Source organism: Sparus aurata, chromosome 6, assembly GCF_900880675.1.
Source record: "Sparus aurata chromosome 6, fSpaAur1.1, whole genome shotgun sequence".
NCBI classification, from domain to species: domain Eukaryota; kingdom Metazoa; phylum Chordata; class Actinopteri; order Spariformes; family Sparidae; genus Sparus; species Sparus aurata.
The window spans coordinates 34,279,486-34,307,238 of NC_044192.1; the positions used below are offsets into that span (position 1 = coordinate 34,279,486).

The following is a 27,753-nucleotide window of genomic DNA, read 5'->3' on the forward strand; positions in this document are numbered from 1 at the left end:
GCTGGGCTGCACATCTGTGACCCAAGGTCATTAAAAAGGCTCGGGATTGAATAATACCCCTCTTTATTATGACGTCAGCACAGGACAAGAGATCACAGGAAGTGCCTTTGTGTTCTTTCATTTCCTCTGTAGTGTTGAGCACATGGATATCCTTCCGCAGTCTGGCTGTGGCTGTAATCTGAAAGATATGCAGACTCTGCAAAGGGACATAAGCAGTGTTTTGAAAGAGTTATAAAACATAAATACAAAATAATTAACAAAAGTACTAATGTCTTTACACTGTGATTTTTTTTTTTTTTAACACAGACAACTGCTGCGATAAAAGATTTGACCATGTCACAGAGTTAATGACAGTGAAATGATGAATGACATGTACACAGAGCACACACATGGAAAATCTGCATGTTTCATATAGACTATGGACTCAGGGGAGGCAGCGCTTCACTGTAATTTTGGAATTACATGATAGTTGCATGTTTAATAACTTCTTAACGTTCATACTGTATTATCATTAGACATCATCTGTCTACAGATTACACATTTACAAATAAAACTAGTTAGGATAGTTGTTATAAGTATCGTATCCATCTTTTGCCACAGATTGCTCCTGACATCCACCTTCCCTAAATGCTGAGGGAGCTGCTATCTCTGCTTCTGTCTGCCGAGGACGGTGTTTTGTAGATTTGCGTATGAGTAGTTGGTTCTTACTATGTGTGGTACAGAGGAGGCTCGTCCATAGAGGCAGAGGAGGTTGGTCCTCCTCTATTTTTGAGAGGCAAGAGGAAGATCAGTTTTTTTTTTAAGAAAGAGTAACTGGTTGAAATAAATCATTACCAAATCTCAGTATCATTTATAAAATATTATATCATAAAAAAAAGTTTCTGCTTTGGAAGAAAATCCACTTAAAACGGTTCAACAGCGACAGCTGCAGACGGAGGAGACAGAGCAGTCTGTGAGAGGAGCAGGGAGCAGGAAGGTGGGGGCTAGAGGAGGACGGAGGGCTTCTGTCCTCCATGGGAGGGAACTCCTTCCATTCACTCAATGCATTTAGGATTTTTTCATGCTGATCTATGATTGGCTAAGACACGTAAAATGACGCGCTAAGGGAGGACGTCCTCCATACCAATCAGCAACCAGAATACAAGATTTACAGCAGGTTGGTCCAATAACAGTTCCCACATTTCATTCTCACATTTATACAACCGTAAACAAAAAATACTTCTATGTATTTTACAGCTTTCACTGCCAGCCATGCTTGGACAAGAAATATGGAGTTTTCAGCGATATTGGAATCGGTTTCAAAGGAAATATAAGCACATTTCTGAAAGAAAAAAAACTGTTCGGAGAAATCTGAGAGAAACAGTCAGAAAGATAATTCATAGTTTTACATAACGTTTTAGACATAACGTTCGCGGCATGACCAGGACACAATACAGAGCAGCAACACAGTTGTTTAGGGCAATTGTGGTGAGTGATGAGTGTGATGTCCTGTGCTGTCGTGAAGAATGTACATCGACTGCTGTGGTAGCACAGTGGGTAGAGCAGTTGCCTGCCACACAGGTGACTGGGGCTTCGAATCCCGGAAGGGGTACACATTGGTATTTTTTTTGTCTTGTATATTAGCCCACTTTACATTATTAGCCGGCCGGGGACACACCGGCCCATGTTAACCGATTGTGTCGTTCACACACCAACAGCCAACAACAACAGCCTTTTGCCATTTAATAGAATGTTTTTTAAAGAAGTCTTGTAAGTCATTGTTTTATTGCTTAATTTTCATTGAATATAAGAAAGTAGGGATAAGTAGTTAACTTGTATAAAATAACATGACACCGTGGACTGGTTTTCCTCCTGTCCTCCCCAATTTTTTCAGTCACCAGCCGCCACTGGTGTGGAATGATCAACATTGACGCACAAACCTACATTATGGGGCTAGAACAGTGACAGTGAACAATAGCACTTAAAAGAAAATTTGTTAGCAATATAGGGTTAATAATTTCACTATAGCTGACAATCACTTCTCCTTCAGTAGGTGTGTACAAAGCTTATAGGAGGTCTACATCAGTCTGACCTGTTAAATCCAAATTATACTAATTAATCAAAGGCTAATTACACATTGGCACAGCAGCAGTATGGGGAATCACCAGAATGTTGAGAGGACAGCTTTTGACCATTTTCCACGAGTCCTGGCTCAGACCCATCGTTGGATGGCCTCCAGAGACGAACTGTGATCTCAAGGCTTCTTGACCTTTAGCTTAAAGAGGTTGTCACTAGTGCAGCTCATCCATGTAAACAGAACCTGGTGTGAACCTGAGACAAGGAAACTCACTGTTGTACCTTTAGGTGAGTATCACTCTTTGTATATGCACTGGTATCTAAACCTGGAAAACACAGGCACAATAATCGAAAAATCTCATCAGCACTCCAGACAGAGGTGAGTTTTCAGGTTCTTTCAGTTTTCTTTGTCCTTTGCGCTTTACTTTTCTGTGGTTGATTTATAATCGGGTAAGGCCTTGGTTAGGGCGAACCAGGAATGCTTTGAAGCTTCTACAGATGCTACTGTTGCCACGTCGGAATCCATGTTTGAATGCTTCTGGGATTTTTTTATTTTTATTTCCATTTTTTTAAAGGAATGAGACATGATGGCTGCACTGAAAAAAAAGGCAAAAGACCGATGAAGAGCAATAGATGGAACTCCTCTAATAAGTCTCAAATCCACGCATAAAACTGGGTACATGTATCTGATGCCCACACACAGAATAGTATCGGTGAGCAGAAGGCTATCCTTGTGAGACAGTGTTTGTACTCAGTGTGCTCAAAAGCTGTTCAGCTCTAAAAATCTAAATCTAACTCCAATCCAAAAACAGCTCATAGCATCAACTGGGAAGGGATTAAAGGTCAACCACCGAGAGTCTGCAGACAGACAGAAAGAGATCAAGGAGGATATTGATATGATGTCAGTTACCATCGTGTAGGCTAGACAGGGGCTGCAATATCCCACCTATATATATGACCAGAACCTGAAACCCAAAACTAGAGCAACAAGTTACAGCCACAATGGAGCTCCGCAGCAACAATCTCAACAGCCTCCTCCAAAATAGCATGCACAAGAGTAATCTCATAAACTCATCAAAATGGCAGGGTTTAAGCTCGTCACCCTTCACTTCAGCATTTTATTTTAATTTTAATTATTTTTTAAATTTCATTTCATAACTACTTAAGCAGTTTATTGTTTGTATTATTTCATTGTTTTTGTATATTGTATGTAGTACTTTATTGTTTCTATAAAGTACTATACTTCCTCCTTTGCTTCCATAATATTTATTACAGCCACTAGAGTTGCTGCCTAACAACATGCGTCAATACAGGTTGCAATAAACTGCATTCACAGACAATCTATGAGGTAGTTTTTCTGAAGAAGATGGGCTGCCCAGGTCACATGATGATACTTGAGCTAGACACGAGTAAGTGGATCATTGAACTTTACATGAGTGTTCGGATATTTCAACCACTTAATTAATTATGCTTACAGGACAAAGAAATGTAGGCTGCTGTTGACACTCCTGTTGAAAGGATGCAAAGACCCGCTTTGGGAAATACATCCATGTCTGTATGGATCATTAGAAAGCAAAAAGCATCCATTATATGTACATAACCACTGCTTTATATCACTGAGATTTAACTAGGAGCGAGGTGGCCTAACAGCAAAGACAAAATAAGTCACAGTGATCTGGAATCCACTGAAAAAACCAATAGGGTTCATCTGTGACATAAAACTCTGAGGAGTGAGCTTGCCTTTAATACATGGCATTCATTATCCTAAGGACACATCCAAGAACTCTTCACCTACAAAGAAAATGGAATAGCAATCTGGGCTCTTGATACTCAGGGAGGTAGGGGATGCAGCTGGCAAAGACATGACAGTAGAAGTACACAAATAGGTGACGTTCAAACTGCAGATGTTTTTCTTATAATAATGTCTTCATCATTGACTGCTTTAGAGGAAGCCAATTATAACTCTTAAGAGGATGAAAACAAGTATTATACAGACAGTTGCTATTCACGGCATGACTGAAGAATTTTGGGATGTAGCTATAAATGCCTCCTGATATGGCTTGACTTTGTGAAAAAGAAATAGATACTGCTTAATCTATTTCAGATAGTTCTAAGGTGAAACTCGTTGTGACGAGGCAGCCTGGAGAGTCTTGAGAGAGAAAAAGACAATCCAGGAATCTTTAATCAATAAGAGAGTCCTTGGACTTGCAGAGAGTGTGTTTGAAATGGTCGGCTGGCTGCCTGCATGTTTCACTGGTATGGATGGCTATTACCTTCATGTGGGGCAAGAGGAGGTCAGTTTTCTACCTAATTAGTCTGCAGAGACACTTTTCCTATTAGCCCAACTAGCACATGCTGCATCTTGAGGCCTACCAATGACTCATAATGGATGTGGCCACACATCCAGGAAGACTAATATAATGCCTGGATACACACATTTGGAGGACATGGTCATACAAAGACATACTAAATGGGTTTGGATAATAATAGGGCTGTAATGGAACAGACAAATGCATCAGTTACATTCATTATGTGGTTTTGAGGTTTAAAGTTCCCCTTAATTTGAGTCATAATTTCAAGAACCTGCAAATTGTTGCCTAACCAGTTGAAAAAGTGTGACTTCAGTCTTCCTAAAGCTGCTTCACAGTTACAGCTGGGATCACTGACAATTGTAAGGAGTTTACTATCAGTTGCAGAAGTGTTGAGAGCAGAGTGATACCATGTAAATAGGTTGTGAGCACCGACAGGTATCAAAATTGGTCAATCAAAAGTTTATTTCTTATGGGTTTTGCGCCTGGGTGGTGAAAAATGGCTATATAGCACCCTGTAGAAAACTCAACAGGAAATCAGACATTTTGAAAATAGTTTTGATTTTTCAAATATTTGCAGCCACTGTAGGTCAATGAACTCCTACAAAAATAATCACATCAACTGCATATTTGGCACAAGCATTGTAAATACCCTAAGGCAGGGGTTTCAAATCGCCAGGCCCGGGCCACTCGTGGAACCCCCTCCCCCCATATGGTCCACGACCTGATCCCAAAAATATAGTGTAATGCGGCACGCAAAATTACTTTATTTAATTAGAATTTCTTAATTGTTTCACATCAATTTATACTACACCACTATATGCAAATAGAAACATAATTCTGTAATAACAGCAGTCACTTGTAGACAGCTGATATGTCAGGGAGTAGTTTTATACATTCCGTCAAAGTAATGACCAAGAAGACGCTGTTAGATGAAGAGCTGCAGGCAACACCTCCAACTTCTCAGTCAGGTAATCCTTCCCCCCCCCTCGATGATGTTATCGGGTTACCTGTTATCACAGAGTTTAAATCCAACATATTGCCAAAAAGGCTTTTCGAATTGACAACAAATCCTCCGCCATCACCTTGTCAGTCAGCTCTCCTAACTCTCTCTATGATAAAAGTTCATTTTGACACCTGTTACTCTGTGTTGCGACTTTCATGCCGGCCCCGCTGCTGCATGGAGTCGACCCTTTAGGCAGCTTGTAATTGCAGTGTCCGTCATCGGTCTATTGATTTTATTTAGTAAAGTATAGTAAAAATAAAGTAAAGTGATGGTGGGGACAGTGCAAGTAATGTAATTGGCGTATCACCTGGAGCAGCGCCTATGCAGCAAGCCTAATGCAAGGTTAAAACTTTAAGAAAATATTTTCACTGTTAAAAACTTAATGTTCATACAGATGTATACTTCTGTTTGAATTTTTTTGTTGAATATGAAGAAAATATGAGCAGAAGAGCTGCCAGGTGTCTGGCAAGAAATGTATTTGAGTTGCAGTGGAATGAGTTGTGCAAGGCTTCAATGAGTTATTTAAAAGTAGGGGAAAAGGATCTGCATTAAATGTTAAAAAGTTATGTGAAAATGCATACAAACTGTTGTCTGCATTTTTGTATTATCACCCCTGCCTTAATGCTTAAAAAGGTGTCATTTATTAAAAAAAAAAAAAAAAAAAAAAACACCTTTAAAATTTATTGAACGTTTTTTTTGTCTACATCGCACGGTGGGCCTATAAAGGCATGACAAAAATCAAGGTCACATGTATTAGAAGTGGCAAACCATGCAATCCAGTATGGGTCAAAGGACTTGACCTGGCAAATGGCTCTCTAGTACCCCCTAAAATGGGGGGACTGGGACTTTTTTCACCTACTATGTGTGAAATTTAGTATCCATTGCACCTAGAACTCCAAAAAAGCCTCTGGTCATGACCTAAACCCAACAGGAAGTCAGCCAATTTGAATGTAGTGCTCATTATTTGGTGATTTGCACGTTCATCCATCCATCCCATCATTGTCCATTTATCCTGCAGCATTGCTGTCCAGCTCCACCTGGGGATCCTGAGGTGTTCCACAGCCAGATGAGATATGTAATCTCTCCAGCTGGTTCTGGGTCTGCCCCAGGGTCTCCTTCCAATTGGATGTGCCCAGAAAACCTCTAAAGGGAGACAGCTGGGAGGCATCCTGAACAGTCACTTTTAAAACATATATAGGGGACCAAGGAGAAGAAAAATTGACATTGATTGATTTATTTCAAACAAAGGAGATAGTGTAACTGTTCAGTTACCTTTTAAAATAAAGTTTTAGGAAATCTACATTGCAACATTTATTGGAGATTTCGGTTAAATTTGGCTGTCAAATGTAATTTATGATTATCAGACATAATTATGAATTATATTATATAATTATAGTTTACATTAGATCACCTTAAGAGCACCACTCTTGAAGAAGGAAAATGATAGCCAATTCAATAATTTAGTCTCATAAAAAGGTACTGAACTCTCAATTAGAAACTCTGATTAATAATTGTTACATCTCGTCAAAGTCAAGTCATTTCGGGGTTGGACAGTAGAGGTTGGCAACATTCAATCTTGTACAAAATGAAATAACACGTAGGGCTCTATCTTAACGATCTGAAACGCAAGTATCAAACGCAAAACGCAAGTAGCTTTGTGGGCGGATCTCAGGCGCTGTTGCTATTATGCCGGCGGGATAAATGACTCTTGCGCCCGACGCAAATCTAAAATGGGTTGGTCTGAAGTAGCTACATTACTCATAGGCGTGGTTTGGGCGTAACATGCAATAAACCAATCAGAGCGTCATCTCACATTCCCTTTAAAAGCAGGTGCGCTTGTTCCATGGCGGATTGCTATTATAATGGCGAATTTGCCAGGCGCACGCCAGGAGCGGTTCACAGCCGAGGAGACAGACGTTCTCGTCAGGGCTGTAAAAGACCGAGAAGTGGCCTTGTATGGGGATGGGAGAAATCCATCCAAATCATCTTTGGTTAAACGGGCGTGGGAGGAAATTGCCACAATTGTTTCTACGGCTGGCATCCCCAGGACATCGCACCGGGCCTCGGGAGCAGTGCGCACGGGCCGAGCAGTGCGCAACGGCCAGCTGATGAGGGAGCAGCGCAAACACCAAGGTGCAGAGGATCCAGACCCACTACACGCCGTGGCAGCATTGTCAGACCGGACCGCACTGTCCGGGATGCGGCAAGGTATTAATGCCCGTCTTGACGGGGTGGCCATGTTGCTGCGGCCTCTCAGGGGCATCGCCTCAAGTCTCCAAACGCACCACCTGCTCCTTTTGTGCCCCTTCCTCCTCCTCCCCCAACTCCATCTCCGTCCACCCGCTGCACTAGGAGCACATCGCGCATTGCCACCCCCGGACCCTCACGGCTATGGCGGGCGCGTCACATGCCTATCAGAGGGAAAAATAATTAGTTCTTCTGTTTAAATCTTTTCAACTTTTTTTTGTATGGTTTGCAAACATGGGAACTGCTTCCTTGTAGATGAGAGAAGCAAAGTGTATGCACGTTGAGCACACGCTACATTATGGCCAAGCATGCGCCCTTAAAACAGCATCTGAATAAGCGCCACTGACTTTAGACTAGGTTTTTCCTGGTCTGTTGCGGAATTGTTTTCTGAAACAGCAAAATGGCACCAGTGAACGTTTGCGCCGGAACACGCCTCCTCTTTTCGCTGAACCGGCCCCCAGGAGCGCAAAGTCATTCCCTAATTTAAGGACGTGCGTCTGTGGAGGGAAAATTCCAATGTGCGTCGATTATACAAGAATTATACAAGCGCCAGTGTACAAAGTCAAGTGCGCTTAGTGCAAGATAGAGCCTGTAGGTTCAAAAGTCTGTTTGTGTATTTGTGGGTGTGTGTGTGTGTGTGTGTCTGGAAGGACCAAACAAAATGGTGGCTAGGGTTCAAAATGCAATGGGACATGGCACGGACAAAAGACTCTACAGCCTTTAAAGATAAAGGTGCTGGTGATTCCTAAGCTGATGACCCAAGCAGAGGACTAAAATGATTAAAGGTTGAGCGAAAACTGGTGGCTCCTTTCCTTTGCAGAGCTAGCCGCTCAGGGATTTTATTTGTTTCCCATAACCAAGAAGCTCAATTTCTGCAGTTTTTGTTAATGATAGTCGAGCTGCAAAGGTTCCAAGACATTTCAGCTAAAGAAGCTAAGAAGCTAAAAACAAGTATTTTAGATAGTGATACACTTAAAATTGACTCCTTTAAAGGCTGTTGACATTTCTATTTGTGTTACAGCGGTCATGTACACATTAAAACCCTTTGAAATATACCAAACCCTGTCAGCCACATCAGACAGTGTGCTTATAACAGAAAATGGGGCACACTAGCAGGCAGCAGGTCATTCAGACACCTCAGAGAGGCTTGTCAGAGTGGAAGGGAGTGGAGTTGGAATCGCTGCCCTTCTCACCCCGCAGATATGTCTGTGTTTTGTTTACTGGCCCATTGGTCGGCAGCTTGCAGGGCCATTCTGCAGCGTCACAGAGCCGAGACCAACTCCACCCGAGGACATCTCTAACACATTTGCAACAAGGTTACAATCAAAACTGCCTTCTGGCAAAGATACAAATAGTATCAAGCCACACACACACACACACACACACACACTAATGCATCCGTTTGTAAACTGTATGTAATTGCAAAGTGAGATGAATATATTCGTAAACTTTCCTGTAATGTAATTGCATAACCATCTTAAAAACGGATCACTAGATATAATATAAGATAGATATAAAATATAATGCACTAAAGTCGAGAGTTCAGCTCTATGTTTCTTGCCAGATCAGAGTGAATGCAAGCAGATTAATGCCTTATTTATGGTAGGGCACTCAACACCTTGGATGAGTGTCATAAATGAATGGAATTAAATGGAAAAAACGGTTGAACACCAGGAAAAATTTGTTATGTCTTGGACATTGTTGTAATCTGTCATGCAATATAATTGGGTAACAAACAAGGTGTCAGAGGGATATATGTGCCAATCCAGATGATATGACTAAACAAACAGGCTGGAGGGTGGCATCTGGTTACTATGGAGACAACTAAACCTCTGGCCAAAGCATAAATTGAAAACGTCATACTGCTCTTTAATTTTCTGTCAAGCAACACTCATCAGTGTCGAGTGCCCTACCATAAATCTGACTGAAGTGTGAGAATACAGCTTTGTGAGGAACTGGATAGTTTTCCTGTCAGCACTGGAAACAGGCACAATTTAATGCCCCACTCCAGCCGGTATTATTCAAATAGAGAATGGGAGCATGGTTAATAATGAAAGCCATTACCATGGCAACCAGACTGATAAAAATCATTAGCATTGATAGCAATAGCATGGATATTAGCATGGTTAGTGATAGCATAGATATTAGCATGCGAGTGATAGCTGTCACCATAACATAAGGCCCTACTGGGTATTGAGGGGCTGCAGAGTTATTTGTTGTCTAACTGTAACCTGCACTGTACATTCACTGCTATTGAACAACTTCAATGCTAAACTTTCCTACTGCCCCTGTCTGCGCTTTCTCGCTCAACTATGCACACATACACAGACCTTTGCAGTGTCACCGCTGATGTTCACCTCATGTGGTGCAAAGCATGTGCAGAAAGAATATATTCAGACCAACCAGAGAGAAACGATCGCAATAAGTGTTTACATGTGTAATATTTTCCCATTGATCGGAACATCAATGGTTTACACCATCCCTCTCGATCTGATGGAAAATTCATTTAAATCAGGCTGTATCAGATCAGTCTTTTCTATGGTGTTGACATGAGGCATTTTTATCCTAATTTGGCATTTATTCTGATTATTAGTGGAATATTAGGGTCCATCTAAACACAGCTAATGTCTCTTTTTTGGAGACTACCAGTCCCTCTACAGCTTCCCAAACTCTCTTTTCAGTGTGCCTACACAAGCAGGAGGAGGAGGAGCACTGCTGTGTCCCTCTGTGTTCGTGGGTCAGGGGGGACGGGTCAGAAAAAATATAATTCTGATCAACAACAGGTGTGAAATGTGTATCTCTACATTAACATGCAGATAAACTTCATCAATTATATACACCTGACCTGTTTCCTTTGGAGCATTTATAACGCCAGCTTTTAGTTTTGATAAATAAATGTGCCAAAGATATTTGTTACAGTGATATGACTGCGTTCATGGAAATGTTTATAATAAAATTGAAAGCTGCCTCTCAAATCATAATACTAGAGTGTATGAGCGGTATAAACCCACCTGCGTAGGAGCATCTAATGCGTCCTTTAAATAGCGGAAACAGACTGCACCTCTGACTTTTGACCAACTTTGTGTTGATGCTGTCAGTTTCTGCTCAAGATAGCAATCCACCATAATTGCAACTGACCACACCTCGCTTTAAAACCAACACAGCCAGGGGCGCACAAGTAAATTTGCTATTTACACGACGTGGACGCAAAGTGTGAAAATGTGTCAGTCTGACACTACCAATGACACTTTGTACCAAGCGTAGTATAGAGCCCTGCGGTTTGAACATTGTGAAGAAAGGATTCAGAAAAATATAAACTATCATAAAAAATGACAAAGTTTTATGCATTACTTTTCACAATACTGTAGTACGACACTGCATCATGGTGGATTTACTAGTGTCAAAAATCTACAGTTTCCATTTTGTATTTCAGTTTCTATTCTATATGGGGGATTTCTACAATATCATTAGAACTGTGGTGCTTCAGGCCTTCGCAGAAGTGTAAAACCTCTTTCATTCTTGTACCAAACATTTAGCTGTGGAAATTCACTCGAATCATGATGTAATTTTTATATGAGCAATACAGACTACATCAACAGCTGTCCTAAACTGTATTACAATTGTACTAATCTCTCTATATAAGCAAGGAATCTCTGTCTGTCTGTCTGTCTGTCTGTCTGTGTGTGTGTTCCTAAAATATCTCTGCGGATCAGGATCAGACTGACCTGAGACTTACAACATGGCTGCTGCGTGGTTCAAGGGTGTGCGACTTCGCATTTGTTTGGACTGCAATGATACCGTTAATAAATTATTTCATAAATACTTTACAAATTCGCCAGCATTGTCCACCGGAGCCACCAGTCACGTGCGCACCAGAGCCAATCACTGCAGAGCCCACCGCGACCCCCCACCTTAAGAAACAAGCAGATTTATACCTGCAGCGGCGCGAGCTGGACCGGGATTTTGCCGGCGGTTCAGTCCCATTCTGTTCGTTGTATCTAAACTGACTGTTGTGTATTATGAGACTAAGAGAGTCTGGACCGAGTCTGTTTTCGGGTCTGAGGAGATCCGGAGACACGCGGACAACAAAGTGGAATCGGAATCTGTGGTTGTTCGTGTGTAGCTAGCTGCTAGCCGCTAGCCCACCTACACGGCCCACCTCCCGAGGCGACAGACCGGACGCACCGGCACGTCCAAAACCGGACTTAGGGTAGATAATGTCCGCCACGCTTTTTCGCGAACATTGCCGTCACGTTTTCTTTGTGTCTGGTGCAGGAAGAAACGGTAAAAACAGGCTTTTGTCACGAAAGTGTCCAAGCAGCAAGTTTGGTTGTTGAGGAACAGGAAGTTGTGGGAGGGACGGAAGAAGATCAATGACAGGCAACGACGGTCGGTGTAGAGACAGCGATACTGAGAGTTGAGAGATTTGTGACATTTAGCGTGTTTGGAGTGTATAGTTAGTGTGTTATGTAGTGTTTGGTGTAGTGTGTTTAGTGTGTAGTGGAGTCGTTTTTTTGTTTAATGAGTCAAAACAATGAGGAGACGGCTGAATGAGCATTGCCTGCATTTAAATGTAAATAGTTACATATAACTTTGTAAATGTTAAAAATGTATGCACATATTTAGCAAACAACTATTTATATTTGCATTATGAGTAATAAAAAATGGATTGTTAAACATATTTGTGGTTTTCACAGTAAAAAAATCTAACTTATTACTCGGTTTTTATGTTTTTTTTGTGATTTTAGGTCCATTGTGTTAATACAGTATGTCAAAATAAAAAAATAACTGAACAGTCACACATGTGAGGTTGTGCTGAAAATAATGACAACAAGTAAATAATTTTTAAGGTGAAATATAATGGCAAAATCAAAAATAGTCAAAAACAGCCAATTATACCCTGTAATATCGGATTTCACAACAAACCTAAATATCCCGGATTTCCCACCTTCAAACACAGCCTCATCTGGCCATCCATGAAAAAGATACTTAACCTCCCACTTTTCTATAGGAATACATTTTTCTTACGGGCACTGCACTAGTTTCATTAAAAACACATAAATGTAAGGTGACATTTTCAGCATTGTCCCATACTCTGCTTTGATCTTTTTATACTGCTTTTATACTATACATACTGCACTCCGCTTTACACAGCACACCTGTGGTGTAGCCATAGTAAAGCAAAGATGAATAAGATTAAGGTGGCATATAATGATGCTCTTAGAATCCTGTTAAAATACCCAAGGTGGGAAAGTGCTAGCAAGATGTTTGTGAACTGTAATGTTCCCACTTTTCAGGCATTACTTAGGAATTTTATGTTTAAATTTATGCGTCGGCTGATTGATTCTAGGAATGGGATTATAATATCATTGACTGACCCTACCCAAAGTGAGACAAGATATTTCTCCAGCTTTTGGAAATATTGGAACCAACATGTTTATGTTTTTTAACCATTGAGCACACATGTGTAATGTATGTGTAATCTTATGTTTGTCTGTTTATTGTGTGTGTTTTTTTTTTATACCTGGACCTCGAGTCTGTCAATAAAGATAATATATACTAATAAAATTAAGTTGAATGACATGATGTCTCACAAACACAAAAGGCCAAATCAAAAAGAACGTTTATAAGTTCAAATAAGCAAAGGCACTTTAGCAGTTCTACATTTCAAACAGTAAAGCCATTAAATGTTCTCTGTAATTCAGCTGTGAATTGTGTATTAGCCACTTTTCTTTCCAAGATAAAGATACGGAAGCTGGTTATAGTCTGTGGCTGCAACTCAGGATTATCTTTATCATAGATTAATCTGTTGATTATTTTCATCGTGTAGTCTTCAAAATGTCAGAAAATAGTGACAAGAAGGTGTTTGCGAATTGCCTGTTCTGTCAGAAATGAGAAAGAAGTCCAAAGCCACAAAACTCAAAACTGACATTTAAGATAAGCCTTTATTGATTCCCAGAGGGGAAATTTGGTTGATGGCGTAGCACAAGGAGAGAAATAAGAACAGATAGGAGAGAAAATAAGCATTACATAAGAGGTAGGCCTTAATAAAACTCAAATAGGAATAGAAGTAAAAATAGGAACTTTTACTAGAATCAAAGACAGACTTACAAGGTAAAATAACAGTGGTGTGATTAATAGCAGTGAGCAAGTCCAGCATATGTCAAATAAAGTGCTCTTAATTTATTGTAAAAGTCGAGACAAACCTGACGTGACTACATGTCACAGAGAATATCCCTAACCAACAGTTTCATGGAACACGAGGTAATGAACCACCTTGTTAGTACAGTATGGTATTTCCCAGGCTGGACTTAAAAAATTGGGTGCAGAAACACACAAATAGGGGAGGTCTTAACAACAGTGCACCCAAGGTCACTGGTATGGAATTATATGACTGCAGTATTGGAGTGTCGCCGTGAAGAGAGATCTCAGCAACCCAACACAGCTCTTGATTTAGCAGTCAATCTTGTCTCCAACCCTCACCTATGGATTTTTCTGGTATCAAGAGAACTGAATACAATCGGAATACCAGCAGTGGAAATAAGGTTATGATGAGTAGACAGTCTCAGTCTGGATGACTGGGTGGGTTGTTCGTTGTTCTGACACGGATACCAGTATCAAAAATGCCTCAGATACTGCCTAAAATGCCGAAATCAGTATTGGGGAGTAAACAAGTGTGTGTCCCATCACTCCCCACTCTCTGCTCTGCTCAACTCGGTACTTCCTTGTGGGGTGGCTGTACACCAAATGTCAATGATGTACATAGTCTAAATTCACAATTAAGGTCTGATTCTGTGGGAAACACTGAAGCAACTGTACAAATCTGAGCAAAGAATACAATTTTAAATAGAGCATCAATCCTATATCAACAAACGTTTATTTTTCATGCGAAGATACATGAAGGAGCTGGTGTCATTTCAGAGAAACCCCCTATAGGCCGAGTGGAAAATCTTAGCCTCTAGATCAGGACTAGTTTTCAGTGTACAGGATGATGTGAAATGAAATGGAACACATCCCTCTGTGCTGTCAATACATCAATATCGGCTTCCATGGCTCCCATGACGGTTTTAGTCTGAAACACAAACTGTGTCCATGTCAAAAATGTTTAAACCATATCCGCTATGAAAAACATTTAGTTCTTTTTCTCCTCAGCAGGTAATGGGTTACTTAAACATCAACATATGCCAAGGCCACAGAGTCAACATTTCACTTTGAAAAGAAAAAGGCATGAAAATATTTGTGGGTTTCTTTCATTTCTCTTCAAATCCCACCATGTGGCTTCACAAGATAACAGCTCCCCTGGGTTGTTGGGTTTCATGAGGATTACTGAAGTTATGCTTGATCATAACAGTGAACCAACAAACCTAAAAAAAATGCTCTTCTATGTGCAACTGAGATACAAATTAATCATAATCAGTATAAACTGAGTAACACACCAAAACCATTTTAAATGTCTGTAACGGACAGCTGGTGCTTTATCATATAAATGACGTCGTAGGACACAAAGACTTTGATATATGGTAGCACAAGACAAATTATTATCAAAACACCATTAGACCAAACCTCAAAAACACACAGAAAATGTCGAGATGAAAGCCTCATGACATCCCAGAGAGAAACTTGCCTGCAAGTTTTCTTCGGTCTTCACAGAGCTCATTCACACTCATATCTGACCTTTAGAAATTCTGAGCTATGGGACAGATAACATATATCGGATCACCAACTCTAAAATGCACGTTTGTCAGACAGGAAGACTAGATTATTCCACCATTATTCTATGGTTTGTATTATGGGGCAATAGCACAAATTATCATGAACACTACAGATCATGGTCCTAGTATGCTTGAATCTAGCCATACTTTTGTTTTTAGGTGGTGGATACTTTAGATCTTAGGTTTCCTCTGATCTTTGTCCTTCCATATTTGCTATCTCTGCTACCAAGTCTGATCAAATACTTATATTTATCATATAATGGCATCCAAGATGCACGCTGATACTTAGTTACTTACTGAGACATTTACAGTAATGTGCATGAGGCTACAGACAGAAGCTACAAAGAGATGAACCAAGCTGGCTCATCCCTTATTTATGCAACTTTGGACAAAATTATTAGTGCTTGATTTGTTGCAGCAGTTCTCCCTGTGCAAAAGTGTGAGAATTACTGTATTATTGTGTAATGCGATTTATCTTGAAGCCCTACAATCACTGCAGGCAAGCTGTGGCAGTGTTGTGAGACAGAGAGTCTTAAAATTACCAATTCTCCCAAATCCCAGCTCCCGCAGGCAAGACTTCTGTGATTTTTTATCTGAAGCATTATGTTGTACGTCACTGACGTCATGATTCACGTCATGACTGCACCAGAAACAGTTGTAACAGAGAGAGAAAACAACAACAGAGCCACTGTGAAAGTAGCATCTGTAAAAGTTCAAGTTAGCCGGGCGCAAAAAACGGTCCACTCAGCAAAGCCAAGCTTTTGTGGCTTCAAAACACAACTGAGCAGCTTTCATAGGAATAAATGGGGCTCCGCCTCGAACGCTGTGTCCGGAAACAAAACGTCCTTAATAGGCCGCATCCCAAATTCTTCTTTATTTATGCACCACCATCAGATGTTGATAATGCGTCATCACTTAGCATGTCAGAATTTAGCGTGTTCACCTGGGTCTTATGTTTAGACTAAAGCTGAGCGAAGTCGAGTAGGTAATAACCTGCGTCTACTGCCTAGTTTACCTTATCTTAGCAGGTTTAAGTGGGATTTTTGACCAATGGAAAAGGGGTACTACAGACATGCTGTGGGTGTTAAGAATGTAGCAGCTGGCAGCAAGCTATTAGGGTGAGGCTAGTGGCCACAGGGGGTATGGCTTTGTTTACCACCTGAGTGTTTTGTCCAATTGTATGTAAGGGTCATTGTACAAAACCATCATTAATGACATCATCCATCATCAGTGGCTTACAGTAGACTACTAAACCCTGACCACTGTAACGTTTTTTAAAAGGCACCCCACCGGAGAGCACAATACTGTAGAGTGCCGCCTCAGAGTTGCCAGTTGAGTCAGAAGTTGTTGTTGTTTGTCACTTGTGTATGAGAAAATGAAAAGAAGTTTGCTGCGGCTCAATGTTACGTCTCCATGTACCGTTTATTATTTTCCTACTTGAAGCAGCTCAGTTAGGAGGACCCAAGACACTCGGATAAATTTGTGGCTGGCTGCTGTTAGTGTTTGTTTTGTTGTTGTTTTTCCAACCGTGCCATTGTTATTCACAATTTCTGAGATATAGCTATCCAGTAAACGTGGTGCTGAGACGCAGAGGCTTATCAACCCAACATAGGTACGTTTTTTTTGGTGACAGGGAGACAGTGGACAGGATACAGTTAGAGCGGTTCAGAAACACATTACCCCATCACAATAAACATATTATGTCTTTACAGAAACAATAGCTACTGTAGTTAACACATTACCAGGTATTTTCCAACTCTCTACCTTTCTTTGGCTTCCCTTCATTACAGACACTGGGCCTCAAGCAAGAACATTTTTGATTCATATCCTAATTGGCACTTTAGGGATGCCTTTATCAAGCTTTTCTGGTCCTGATCCTCATCTGAGTTCTTTCATTCTGACTTTATGCAGAAACCAAGTCCAATCAAATATGTATATTTTAATAAATGCTAATCAAATATACATCTAACACACTGAAATAACTGCTGAATCATACTTAATCTGACACACCTTATATCATGAGTTACTTGATCCAAATACTGAACTTCCTGATTCAAAACTACTATGCTGATAAAAATTTAATTATTGATAAGATATGGATGAAAGTTTAATGAGAAAATGTGTCTCCTGAAATTAACTTGATACAGTCAGAAAGCAGACGTCTCACTCTGTTGTTTTAACGTGATGGAACAGAGTGATGCTTGTTTTACCATATAGTCCACCTTTACAGTGCCGACACAGACTGCAGAGAGCACTTTAACCTGACAACAGCCAAGTATTATTATCCATGTATGTTGCATCACCTCAGATTGAATGTTTTAATCCTCCCTTCTACATGTCAAGTCTCAGTGTTCACACTGCTCAGTTCCACTGACTGGTCACAACACAGGTGCTAAAGTTGAATGCCACGAGCACAGAAATGATGACAAAAAAGAGAAAAGCAGAATTACTTTCGAATGAGGCTGAATCAGTGTGAATTTATCGGTTAGTCAGAAATGGAATCATCAACTTTTATGATAATCAACGAATGTTTCATTTTTCAAACAGAAAAACGTCAAGATTTCTATGGTTTCAGCATCTTTTCTACCATGTAGTGACAGATGTACATTGATCAACGCCGCGTTGGGTGTTCAGAATTATGGGCAATTTTCACAATTTTTTGACAGGTTGTCAACAAACCAAATACTTTCGTGAATAATTAGTTGAAAAACTAATTCATAGAATTATCGCAAATGATAACATTTGTTTGCAGGAGCCCATTTTGTGCAATTCTACTTTAAACCGACCACAAGAGGAAGCTGGATCTGCAGATGGCTAGGAGGTTGTAGACAATATCATGTGTTTGAATCACAGCAGGCTGTCAGTCAGCAACATCATATAAAGATACTACTCAGTGTTATAATGGGAGCTATAACAGCCAATGCTAAATCAAACTACACTGCTTTTAAAAGCTTTACATGTTGTTTTTTGAGGTAAAGCTTGGGTCTCGTACCAGAGACACTTGTCCAAAACACATGTACTGTCAGCATAATCATAATCACCGTAAACAACAAACGGCCATTGTTAATGCTCACTGCTGTCAAGATAGCATGTTGGTATTGCAAAATTTGGTTGGACTTGGTTGGACGAGCTCGCAAATAGCTTTAGCGATACATCCTAGCCTTGTGGAAAACTCTTGTTTTGCAAGAGTGTAAAGGCAGACAGCATGCGAGCAGGTACGTATAGCCTTTATATGGGCTGAATGAGACCATTTGATAGGTTGAATACAGTCCTGCCATAGCCGCAGTTAGCCTTTTGGATTTTTTTCTTTTATTGTAAGAGCATTTGATTCATTGATTTCCGATTTCTTGATTAAGCGATTTTCTACAAATAAAACAAAACACATACCAAACCAAGCTTTAGTTAAGTATGTTTCTTGGGCTTTTAAGATCCACACCATATGTATGGTGTGAAATGATGACTGTAAATAAAACTGGGTCTGTTCATGATGAAGACTCAGGGTGCCTTGCCTCATAGATCAAGATCAAGATTTCTTGGCAAGAGTTCAAGAAACAAAAATCTAATTTGTACTGTTCTGCTCCAGTAAACAATATTCCTTGCTCGCACTGCCACAAGATTATCAATAAGCGCAACTCAGCACAGAGCCAGTGACCAACTCTCAGAAGGATCTGATGTGGTTATATTTCAAGGAAAAGTCAAAACTTATCTAAAAATTTATATGGATTATTCTATGGAAGAGTGTGACATAAAAAGCCCATGGCAGTATAACCTCCATGTTTCCAAATGAAACAAATATCTTACTTCCTCAAAACATCAATCCATTCAAACTATCACTTTTCTGCTATTACCAAAAAGGTTTCTGTAAAGCTGGTGCCTTCTCAGGAGCGTTTACTATCAAAGAAATCATAACACAACACAGTTTGCTTATTGTCACTACAGAAGAAAACACATTTTTAATTGGAAATCATATCAGATTGACACTAAACCCAAAAGTGAAGGCATTATGAGAGGCAAACTCTTTTCCTGTTAATTTGGATTAATTAACTTTTCAATCTCATATAAGATTTCACACCAGGGGGCAAATTCAAAGGAAAATCATAAAAAGGGGAAATTTTTCCTAAACAAACGGAGCTGCGTGCACAGGATCTCTTCTATTCAGCTTTCATTAAATGCAGTCATGCAGTATGTGTTGTTGATTGTGTTCACCTCGTAAGAATTTATTTCTTCACTTTGCATTTGGCAATACATCAGGCTCTCATTAGCATTAGCCTGTCCAGTCTGTATGATAAATTACCTGATTCGTCTCCTTTAGATGTTTTTATTACATCTCCAGCAGCAACACGTAACTACATAAGACATTCAAAACACAAGAGCAAGAAGCAACATACAACATACAGCGTGTTACATAATAAGAATAAAAACTGACAGATCATATAATCTAGCATATCTCTTTTACCTCGAACACCCGTCATGAATAGTTGACTCCAAATCATATTCTCCTTTTGAAAGTATATTTATTCTTCTCATCTTCTGTATTCGAATGGCAGCCTGTCAAGAACCCCCCCCTGGCTTTTGAATCTACAGTGTTCTTTGTGTGAAATGCATTTTTGCTTTGGCTTTAAATGCATCACAAACAGCACATAGTTCACAGCTTGCCCTCAGCAACTGTGGCATATGTGCTTATAGAGTCAAACTTTGGTATATTCCAGAAAGATTCTCATATGTCTTCTGGCAGCATTCACTATTTTGACTCCTGATTCGCTGCACACTGTGAGCTGCTGACCAACAAGTCCTCACTGAAAAAAAAAAGAAATTCTCAGAGGAAGTGCTCTCGATATATATCAGGGCAGGGTTTGTTCATTCTATCTGTCTATATGTTAATGTAATGTGATGAGCTCCTCCTGCTGACTGTGGCTCTGATGCTCCACAACAGCTGCTGTTTACGCTCCAAAGAGCACCTCTGTGCTTTTCTATATATCATATGGTATCACAAGAAATCTGTGTACTGAAATATGGATATCATGTGGATAGATAAAAGGTTGATAAAACAAAATGTAGATAATGAATAGCTATCTGCAGATTGCAGATTTTTTTTTCCAATAAATCAATAGGCCAATAAAATTGTCAAATATTAAAGAAACATTTCCTGCGTCTTTCTTTGTTGGAGCAACAGTTCAAAACGAAAACTTGAAGCATTAGTAATGATATGCTGTAGAGAAAAGCAGCCAATCCTTACATTTGAAAATCTGGAAACAGGGTTTTATCACTTTATCCATTAATTAACTGGCAGTAGACCAGCTTGAATGTACCAAGGAGTAAATGTTGATTGCACAATGCAATGGCTATAATGGCTACAATGATGAAATTAGATTGGTTGCCTTTCAACCTCGCTTTCACCAGGTTATTTTGTCAGCCACCAGGCACAAAACCTCTGAGAGTGAAGCTGACTGGTGATCGAGTCCGACTGGCAGCCTACCATATTTCTATCTGCCATCACGTCTCCATTACAGACTAAATTAAAGGAGTCATCACCTGGTTTTTTACATATCCAGTCCCTCTTGGATCGCTTTGGATCAATTCTTAAAACTTATTAGAATTTTATTTATTTTTTTTAAATCAAACATAGAGCTTGTTCTGATACTTTTTCATACCGCGACTTTCTCACGCGAGATTATGCGTGAGGTTTTGACCGGTCCGGATGTGCAATGTATTAATATGTAATGTAACGCGCGTTGATTGGCCGCAGGAAGGACAGAGCCAGAATGGGGGGCGAGCCTGCATGCACACACAGACTCCAAAACATAAACAGCCCCCTGTCATGGCGCACACACTAAATGACGAACCTTACAGAATTCCGGCATTTATGTACGAGCCAGAGTCGAAAAACGAACGGGAGAGTGAAGAGGCAGAGACGGTGGAAGAGACACGTTTACAGCAGGACGTCTCTGAATGGTAAATTCTTTTTTTTTTCCTTCTTACTTTTCACACTCGTGTTTTATATGTAAGACCTGAGTTTTAATGCTGGTGGTCACGATGTATGGCGTGAAAATGACAGAGAAATAAGCAGATTCGGCGTGCTCACTCAGAAAGTCTGGCTGAGGACGGCTGTGAGCCGATGCTTATGCAAGTAGCCTCCTGTGGTAACGTCACCACAGGAGCAGAGTCAAAATCTCGTGCTTTAGGAATGCGCACTACTGTGCGCTATTCCTGTTCGGAAAAAGAGCCAAAGCAAAAAAAATAAGCCACTTTCAAACTCCAGCTTTTCAGGCAAGTTTCAACAGAGGTCCAACACCAATATGCATGATTTAACGAGAGAAATTGCGATTTCCGGGTGATGACTCCTTTAATTAATTAAATAAATCAATGAATAAGCTCATGTTGGCAGTTGATACTCTGAGTATAACAGCAAGTGACCCAGTTGTCTCTGCAACAGCCTCGCAACACTAATACCACTTCATCTCTGCGGGGCCTACATTGTCTGTTTGTACATTAAAACATTTGTAAATTACTTTTCCTTTAATTGATTGATAGACTAATTATTTCAGCTCCAGTCCAAACAACACAGACATAAAAAGGGCTAACAGTTTATGCCAGATTAACTAAAACAGTTTCGAGACAATTTGAGATAGTACAATAAGAAAGGTGTAGGATACCGCATCATGTTCTTTGCTCACTTGCATCTGGATGGTAATGACTGACTTGTTCATCTTAGTCCCTCCTTTCAAAATGTAGGTTAAGGGGATGTCAACCAACAACTAAACTGTCCTCACTTTCTACAAGGCTGCTGCCTATATACAAGGGTGGATCACCCAGACAACCAAAGGCTCAAAAACCTCAGGTTTACCGTTTTTTAGAGCATTTGATTAAATGCAAATTGTGAGGAAATTTCTACAGCCAAAGTAGAGTGAGCGATACTCCACTTTCACTGTCCTGAGTCTCCTTCAAGCAGGTAGGTTGTTACAACTCACTGATCCTGAACCCTAATGACACACTTTTTTTCTAACCAAACTGCCAAAGGAATCTTGATACTCCACTGTTACAGGTCATATATCTACCAACACACATAGCTACAGTCCGACCTTGATAAAAGCTGTGCGAGTCTGTGTGAGTTGTGAACTTTAACGGCCAAATGAAGCACAGAGTAAACAGAGAATAGCAGCCCTACCACTGAGTCTCCGAGCAGCCTTCACTCACTCACATGAGTAACAGAGTGACCTGTCTTGCTGCGTGGGGATAGAATAACATTATACTGTGTGTAAGTAAGTGTGTTTGTGTCTTTGTGTGTGTGTCAGAGGGCCTGAAAGGAAAGGAACAGAGCTCCCCCACTGGCCCTCCAGCCAAGGCCAGGACCGTATGCTGACCCCGGTCAACACAAAAAGAACAGCTGACGTGGCCCAAGTGTTGACGGAGCACAAGGGACAGGACTCCTTCTCAGCTGTGTGCATGCGTGCGTGCATGCAGAGGAAGTGCTTTTAACTTGAAATATTTGATCCATTTTTGAACCTCAGGGATTGACCATGTCAGAATTCAAACACCGATCTGTGTACTTTGCAACTCAAGTGTTAAAAGGCCACGTTAGGATGGAAAATACAGACATGCCCTCCAATCCTCTGCTCTGCACTGATTACTATTTATAGCCACGTACAAATGATGACTGAGCAAATATAATAATGATGTCATAGGTTAAAAAGGCCTTACAGTACTGCGCTCGGCACCAACCAACAGAACCGGGTCACTTCTGGAGATGCAGCTGTGCATATTATGAATAGTATGCAGTATTTTCAGCAGGAGCAGCGTAACTGCTGCCGTCTGAACTTGTGCCGGGGCCATCAACCTATCTGTTAAACTGTAGAGCTAATCATTAACCGCCGGGCATGCTGCAATTTCATACTCACAGAGGCAGGAGGAGGAGGGAGGGAGTGAAGGAAACTCTCAGCACAACTCGCGCACAGTTAGATTCTAGAAATGTATCAAACGTCAGAGATCTTGACGAACCGTTTCCCCCCTCTGCAATCTCTTGTTATATCGGACCACTGCAGGCAATGTTGCAAATCAATGAGCAGGATGGTTATATGGCAACAGTTGATTTACAGGGTTTTACACAGCTTTTGAGACTTTTTTTCTCCAAAGAAAGTCTGTATTACAAACTCAAGGTGTGGGGTTTGGAAGAAGTGCCCGCCCCCCCAGGAGAGGGGGGTCTGATTATGATGTACCCAGTTGTTTTATGAGAGATATAGCCTCATCCATAGGGTTTCAGATGTTATTTTGTTTTTGGAAATGGCAATTGTATTGTGAAAATCTCATATGGCTGCAACCCTAATTCAGAGGAGAGATTAAAGCGATATGATAATATCTCTGCCACGCTGCTTTCCTTTTGACAATTCTTTTTTAAATCTCTCAGTATGAGAAAGTGCAATACTGGACCACTGAAGAAGCACTAGCGCATGTTTCATTCACTGCATAAGATGGTTTATTTATGAAAGTTTCCCAACTGACTTTTCAAAAAAACTACCATCTAAAATGTATTGCTAAAAGAGATTAGTGAATACATTCATTTATAAAATATTATGAATTCTGAATATCTTTTCGTATGTTTTGTGAACAAAATATTCAATTTGAAGTCAGCTTGTCCTATAAAAACACTTATATTAGATTTCTAATTAGAAGATTAACAAAAAAAATCCTTAGAAGAAGCTGTATCCGGATACACATCATTCTAGATGGAATCGGATCACAACTGTGTATTGTGTATATTGCAGCGCATCGTCTTTAGAAACACGACTGTATTGGTCAACTGTGCAACCAGGTTATTATGAACTATATTTATGTTCCTTGTTAGGCAGTGTCCTCCAGTGGCAATACTAATTATTACTGCAGCAAAGGAAGAAGTCTGGTTCATTCATCATTATCCATAACCACTTATCCTTTGCATGGTTTGCAAGGGGCTGGAGCCAATCCCAGCTGACATCGGGCACCAGTTAATCACAGAGCTGACATATAGAAAAAACAACCATTCACACTCACATTCACACCTACAGGCAATTAAGATTGTCTGATTAACTTAACCTGCATGTCTTTGGACAGGAAGACAGAGGGAAGACAGAGTACCCAGTGAGAACCCACGCATACACAGGGAGAACATGCAAACTCAGCACAGAAAGGCCCTCCACCCAGCCGGGAATCCAACCATCTTGCTGTGCTTACCAATGCACCGCCGTGCTTTACCAAGTCAAGTGAAGTTGTATAAAGAGCTGAAAAGTCAGCATAGGGAGGGGGTGGGTGTGTATGGTTGGGTAAAAACAACATGACTTTCACCAAGGACACCACTGTTTGTGGCAGGCGTGAAAACAAAAGTCAGTAGTGAGCTATTTTAACATACTAATGTAGTTATGTAACATACAATGTTATTTTAGTTATGTATAAGTTACGTACATGAGATGATTTAACAACCCAAAAACCTTACCAAGTACTTTTGTTGTCTAAACCTCACCAAACTGCCACCATGCGATGAAGGGCTGGTACGCCTATCACTCAAACACCCATGTTATTGTGAAAATGGTCACATTTGTCATTTGGGACTGGCAGTCAACCTTCACAGTTATTTAGGTATGGGGATGTGTTATGATGTCTCCTGGAATACAGACATGCCCTTCAAACATCAACTTATAAAATGTGTTATGGGTAGAAGGTTGAAAATAACTCATTCCAATCTTCTCAGTGAGCTATAAACTGTAGGGAAAACAACATTGAAAAACGACAAAAAACATGATTCATTGTAATAAAAAAAGGTGTTTTCCAAAAAAACCCAAAAGAACAATACAAACCATCATCATAGATAGCCCTAAGACCGCTTCCTTGCTCACCAACTGGAGTGCTGCTCAGCAGCAGAGTGCCCAGTGTTGGCACTGTTGGCAGTCATCTTTGACTTTTTATTGTTTGTACCAACTTTAAAATGACTTGGAAATTACCCTTTAGTGTCAGAATAAGTCATGGTTATTTTACCTGACATTTTCACAGCTTGCAGATTTCCCTGCCATTCAGCAGGTTTGTATTTCCAACATTTTACATGTGGATCCATGACTGAAGGTGTCTGAGTTCTGGGCAAAAATCATGCAGGACCCAAAAAAATCAGTAAACAGTCCTGGCTCAGGGCTAGATATTAGTATTTATTGGGGTTAGAGCTGCATGTGTTCAGTATATAAAATGTCAGGAAACACTGAATAAATTCCTACCAAAATTCACCATCTTTGAGTTGCTAACGACATGTGACCAAGAGCATTAAACTGAGCAGAGTTGATCAACATCAACATAAACCCGAGAAAAGCAGCAAATCGTCTCAGGGAGCAGACAATATTAAATACATGACATACGATCCTCTAATCAACTGTGATACAAAACTGAGGCACAGAGTGATGTTATCCATATGTTGCACAGCTCCTCGTGACATGTATGGGCAAAAATTCAAATCACATCACCTTAAATGTTGAAAACATGCAATTTGTTTATCAGAAATCAATAAGCACTGCATGCACACTGACATGTGGTGGATGCTTAAAGCTGCCACTAAGCAGGCTGCCTGCTGTTGTGGATAAAACATTACACAACAGCAGGCTGAGGAGTCTGATTCAATGTTCTGTTAGTAGTATGTAGTGAAAAGAGAAAATGGCAAGGCCTACACGCACGCTCCATTTATTAAACTTAATTGTTCAGCAGCAGCCTTGATAGAACATTTCTCTTTCAGTTTTTACAGTACAAGAAGGCAACCACGTCGTTTCAAATTAAAAGCCTGCTATGGTCGTGGGGAAAATATATATTATTATTATTGATCATATTGAGGATGGGATTCAGCCAGCCAGCAAGACCGAATCTTGATCTCTGCCAACGACACACACACACACACACACACACACACACACTGATTTCCTCCCATGTCATAACAACAACAACAACAAAACAAACAAAACAGTCACACCCACTGTCCCGGACTTTTACCACGACGATACAGTATCTGCTCTCCAGACTATAATACTCATGGTGTTAAATACACTTGCGCTCAGAGTGCGCCTAACGGGATCGATATTACGCAATACGCGTGTAAAGCGTGTGCAGCCTGTGTATGAGCCTGAAACAATCCCTGACGATGGAGAAATTACAAGCATGATCCGCGTCAAAGTGGCGGAGAAGTGTGCGCTTGATTCGGCCGTGTGGATCCACCTGAGCCGCCAGGCAAACACAAACACCCGCCGCCGTCCACACCTCTGTGGCCGCGGAGCGAACAGTGACACAGAGGGGAAATATAAACTTTGACAGCGTCCTGTTCCAAACCATGTGGCACAAATAAACAGCCAACTTACTTTTCCTGCATGACGTTCTCCTTGATGGCTCCCAGGGTGGAGTGGTTGCCCTGCTGGAGTCTGCAAGTGGCCAGGTGACGCTGGTGCTGATCTTTCAGGCAGGCGTTTTCCTTGCAAAGATCCGTCACCTGGAGCTCCAGCTCGTCAATCCGGACCCTCTGCTTCTCCAGCAGCCCCTGCTGGGTTTCGATAATCTTATTCAGCTCCTTGAGATACTCTGCAGCCTTGCTGGGGTTCTCGGTCGGGTTCTCCATCTCGTAAAAGCCCCGTTGCCCCTCCATGAAGGCGATATCCACACAAGCAGAAAAAGCAGCCCTCTCCCCCTCACGCACACACACGCTCAGTAGTAGTAGCGATGTCAAACCCAGAGACCTTCCTTCGCTCCGACATGACTACTGTGACGTCCAGTAGTGGCAGCTTGGCTCTGAAGTTGGCCGGGTTTGGAGCTTTGCTGTCCGCTGCCGACGCGTCCACAGGCTCTGCACCGCAACAGCCGAACTAACCTCCAGCCAGCCGCTCCGTTCATGGGAAAACCGTTTAACTCTTTCAGGGCTGGAGACTGAGCGCTGCGCGATGTTCCGCCCGCCTCTCTCCAAAGGTTCTCACTGCGTGTAGCGGGAAAAAAAAAACAAACACAGAGTTTGTTCAACGCATGCGCGTCCACTCAACAGGTAGGTTCAGTTTCTCTTGCGCCAAATCACAGGCGCACGCTCACCTCGACGCCGGTGTTCGTTCGCGCACGGTGTCCGCGGTGTGTCTGTGCATGCAGGAGGTAGAACCACGTCCTCCCTCCACAAGCATGTACACAGTTGCCCGATCTGACCTGGCAGCCCAGGAAAACACCGTTATCTTAAAGGATGGTGGACCATGTTAATAATCATGTCAATGTTAATCTACTTTACGTTTAAAACTTAGAAAACATTTAAAAATCATCAACAACGTATTTTTAAATCATGTTATCAACATTGTTTATGTTGAAGTGATTCTGTTGGCGATGGCGCTGCAAAGGCATGGCCGGACTACAGTCCCTCAAGATGGGCCCTGTTCACCCAACAAATTAATTTAGTAAA

The 27,753-nt window shown here is 41.0% G+C and overlaps 1 protein-coding gene across 7 annotated transcripts in view; it reads right to left on the bottom strand.

The window, feature by feature from the left end:
* The window catches only part of iqsec1b (IQ motif and Sec7 domain ArfGEF 1b), a 233,083-nt gene extending 205,528 nt beyond the window's left edge, over positions 1–27,555 (bottom strand). For 4 of the 7 annotated variants that reach the window (XM_030420300.1, XM_030420306.1, XM_030420305.1 and 1 more), the window contains exon 1: positions 26,684–27,555. In XM_030420300.1, the coding sequence (XP_030276160.1) occupies positions 26,684–26,964 (281 nt within the window). In that variant the 5' untranslated portion in view covers positions 26,965–27,555. The remainder of the gene's footprint in view (positions 1–26,683) is intronic. The other 3 variants (XM_030420303.1, XM_030420301.1, XM_030420312.1) reach the window with 2 other exon arrangements.
* Positions 27,556–27,753: the final 198 nt, after the last annotated feature.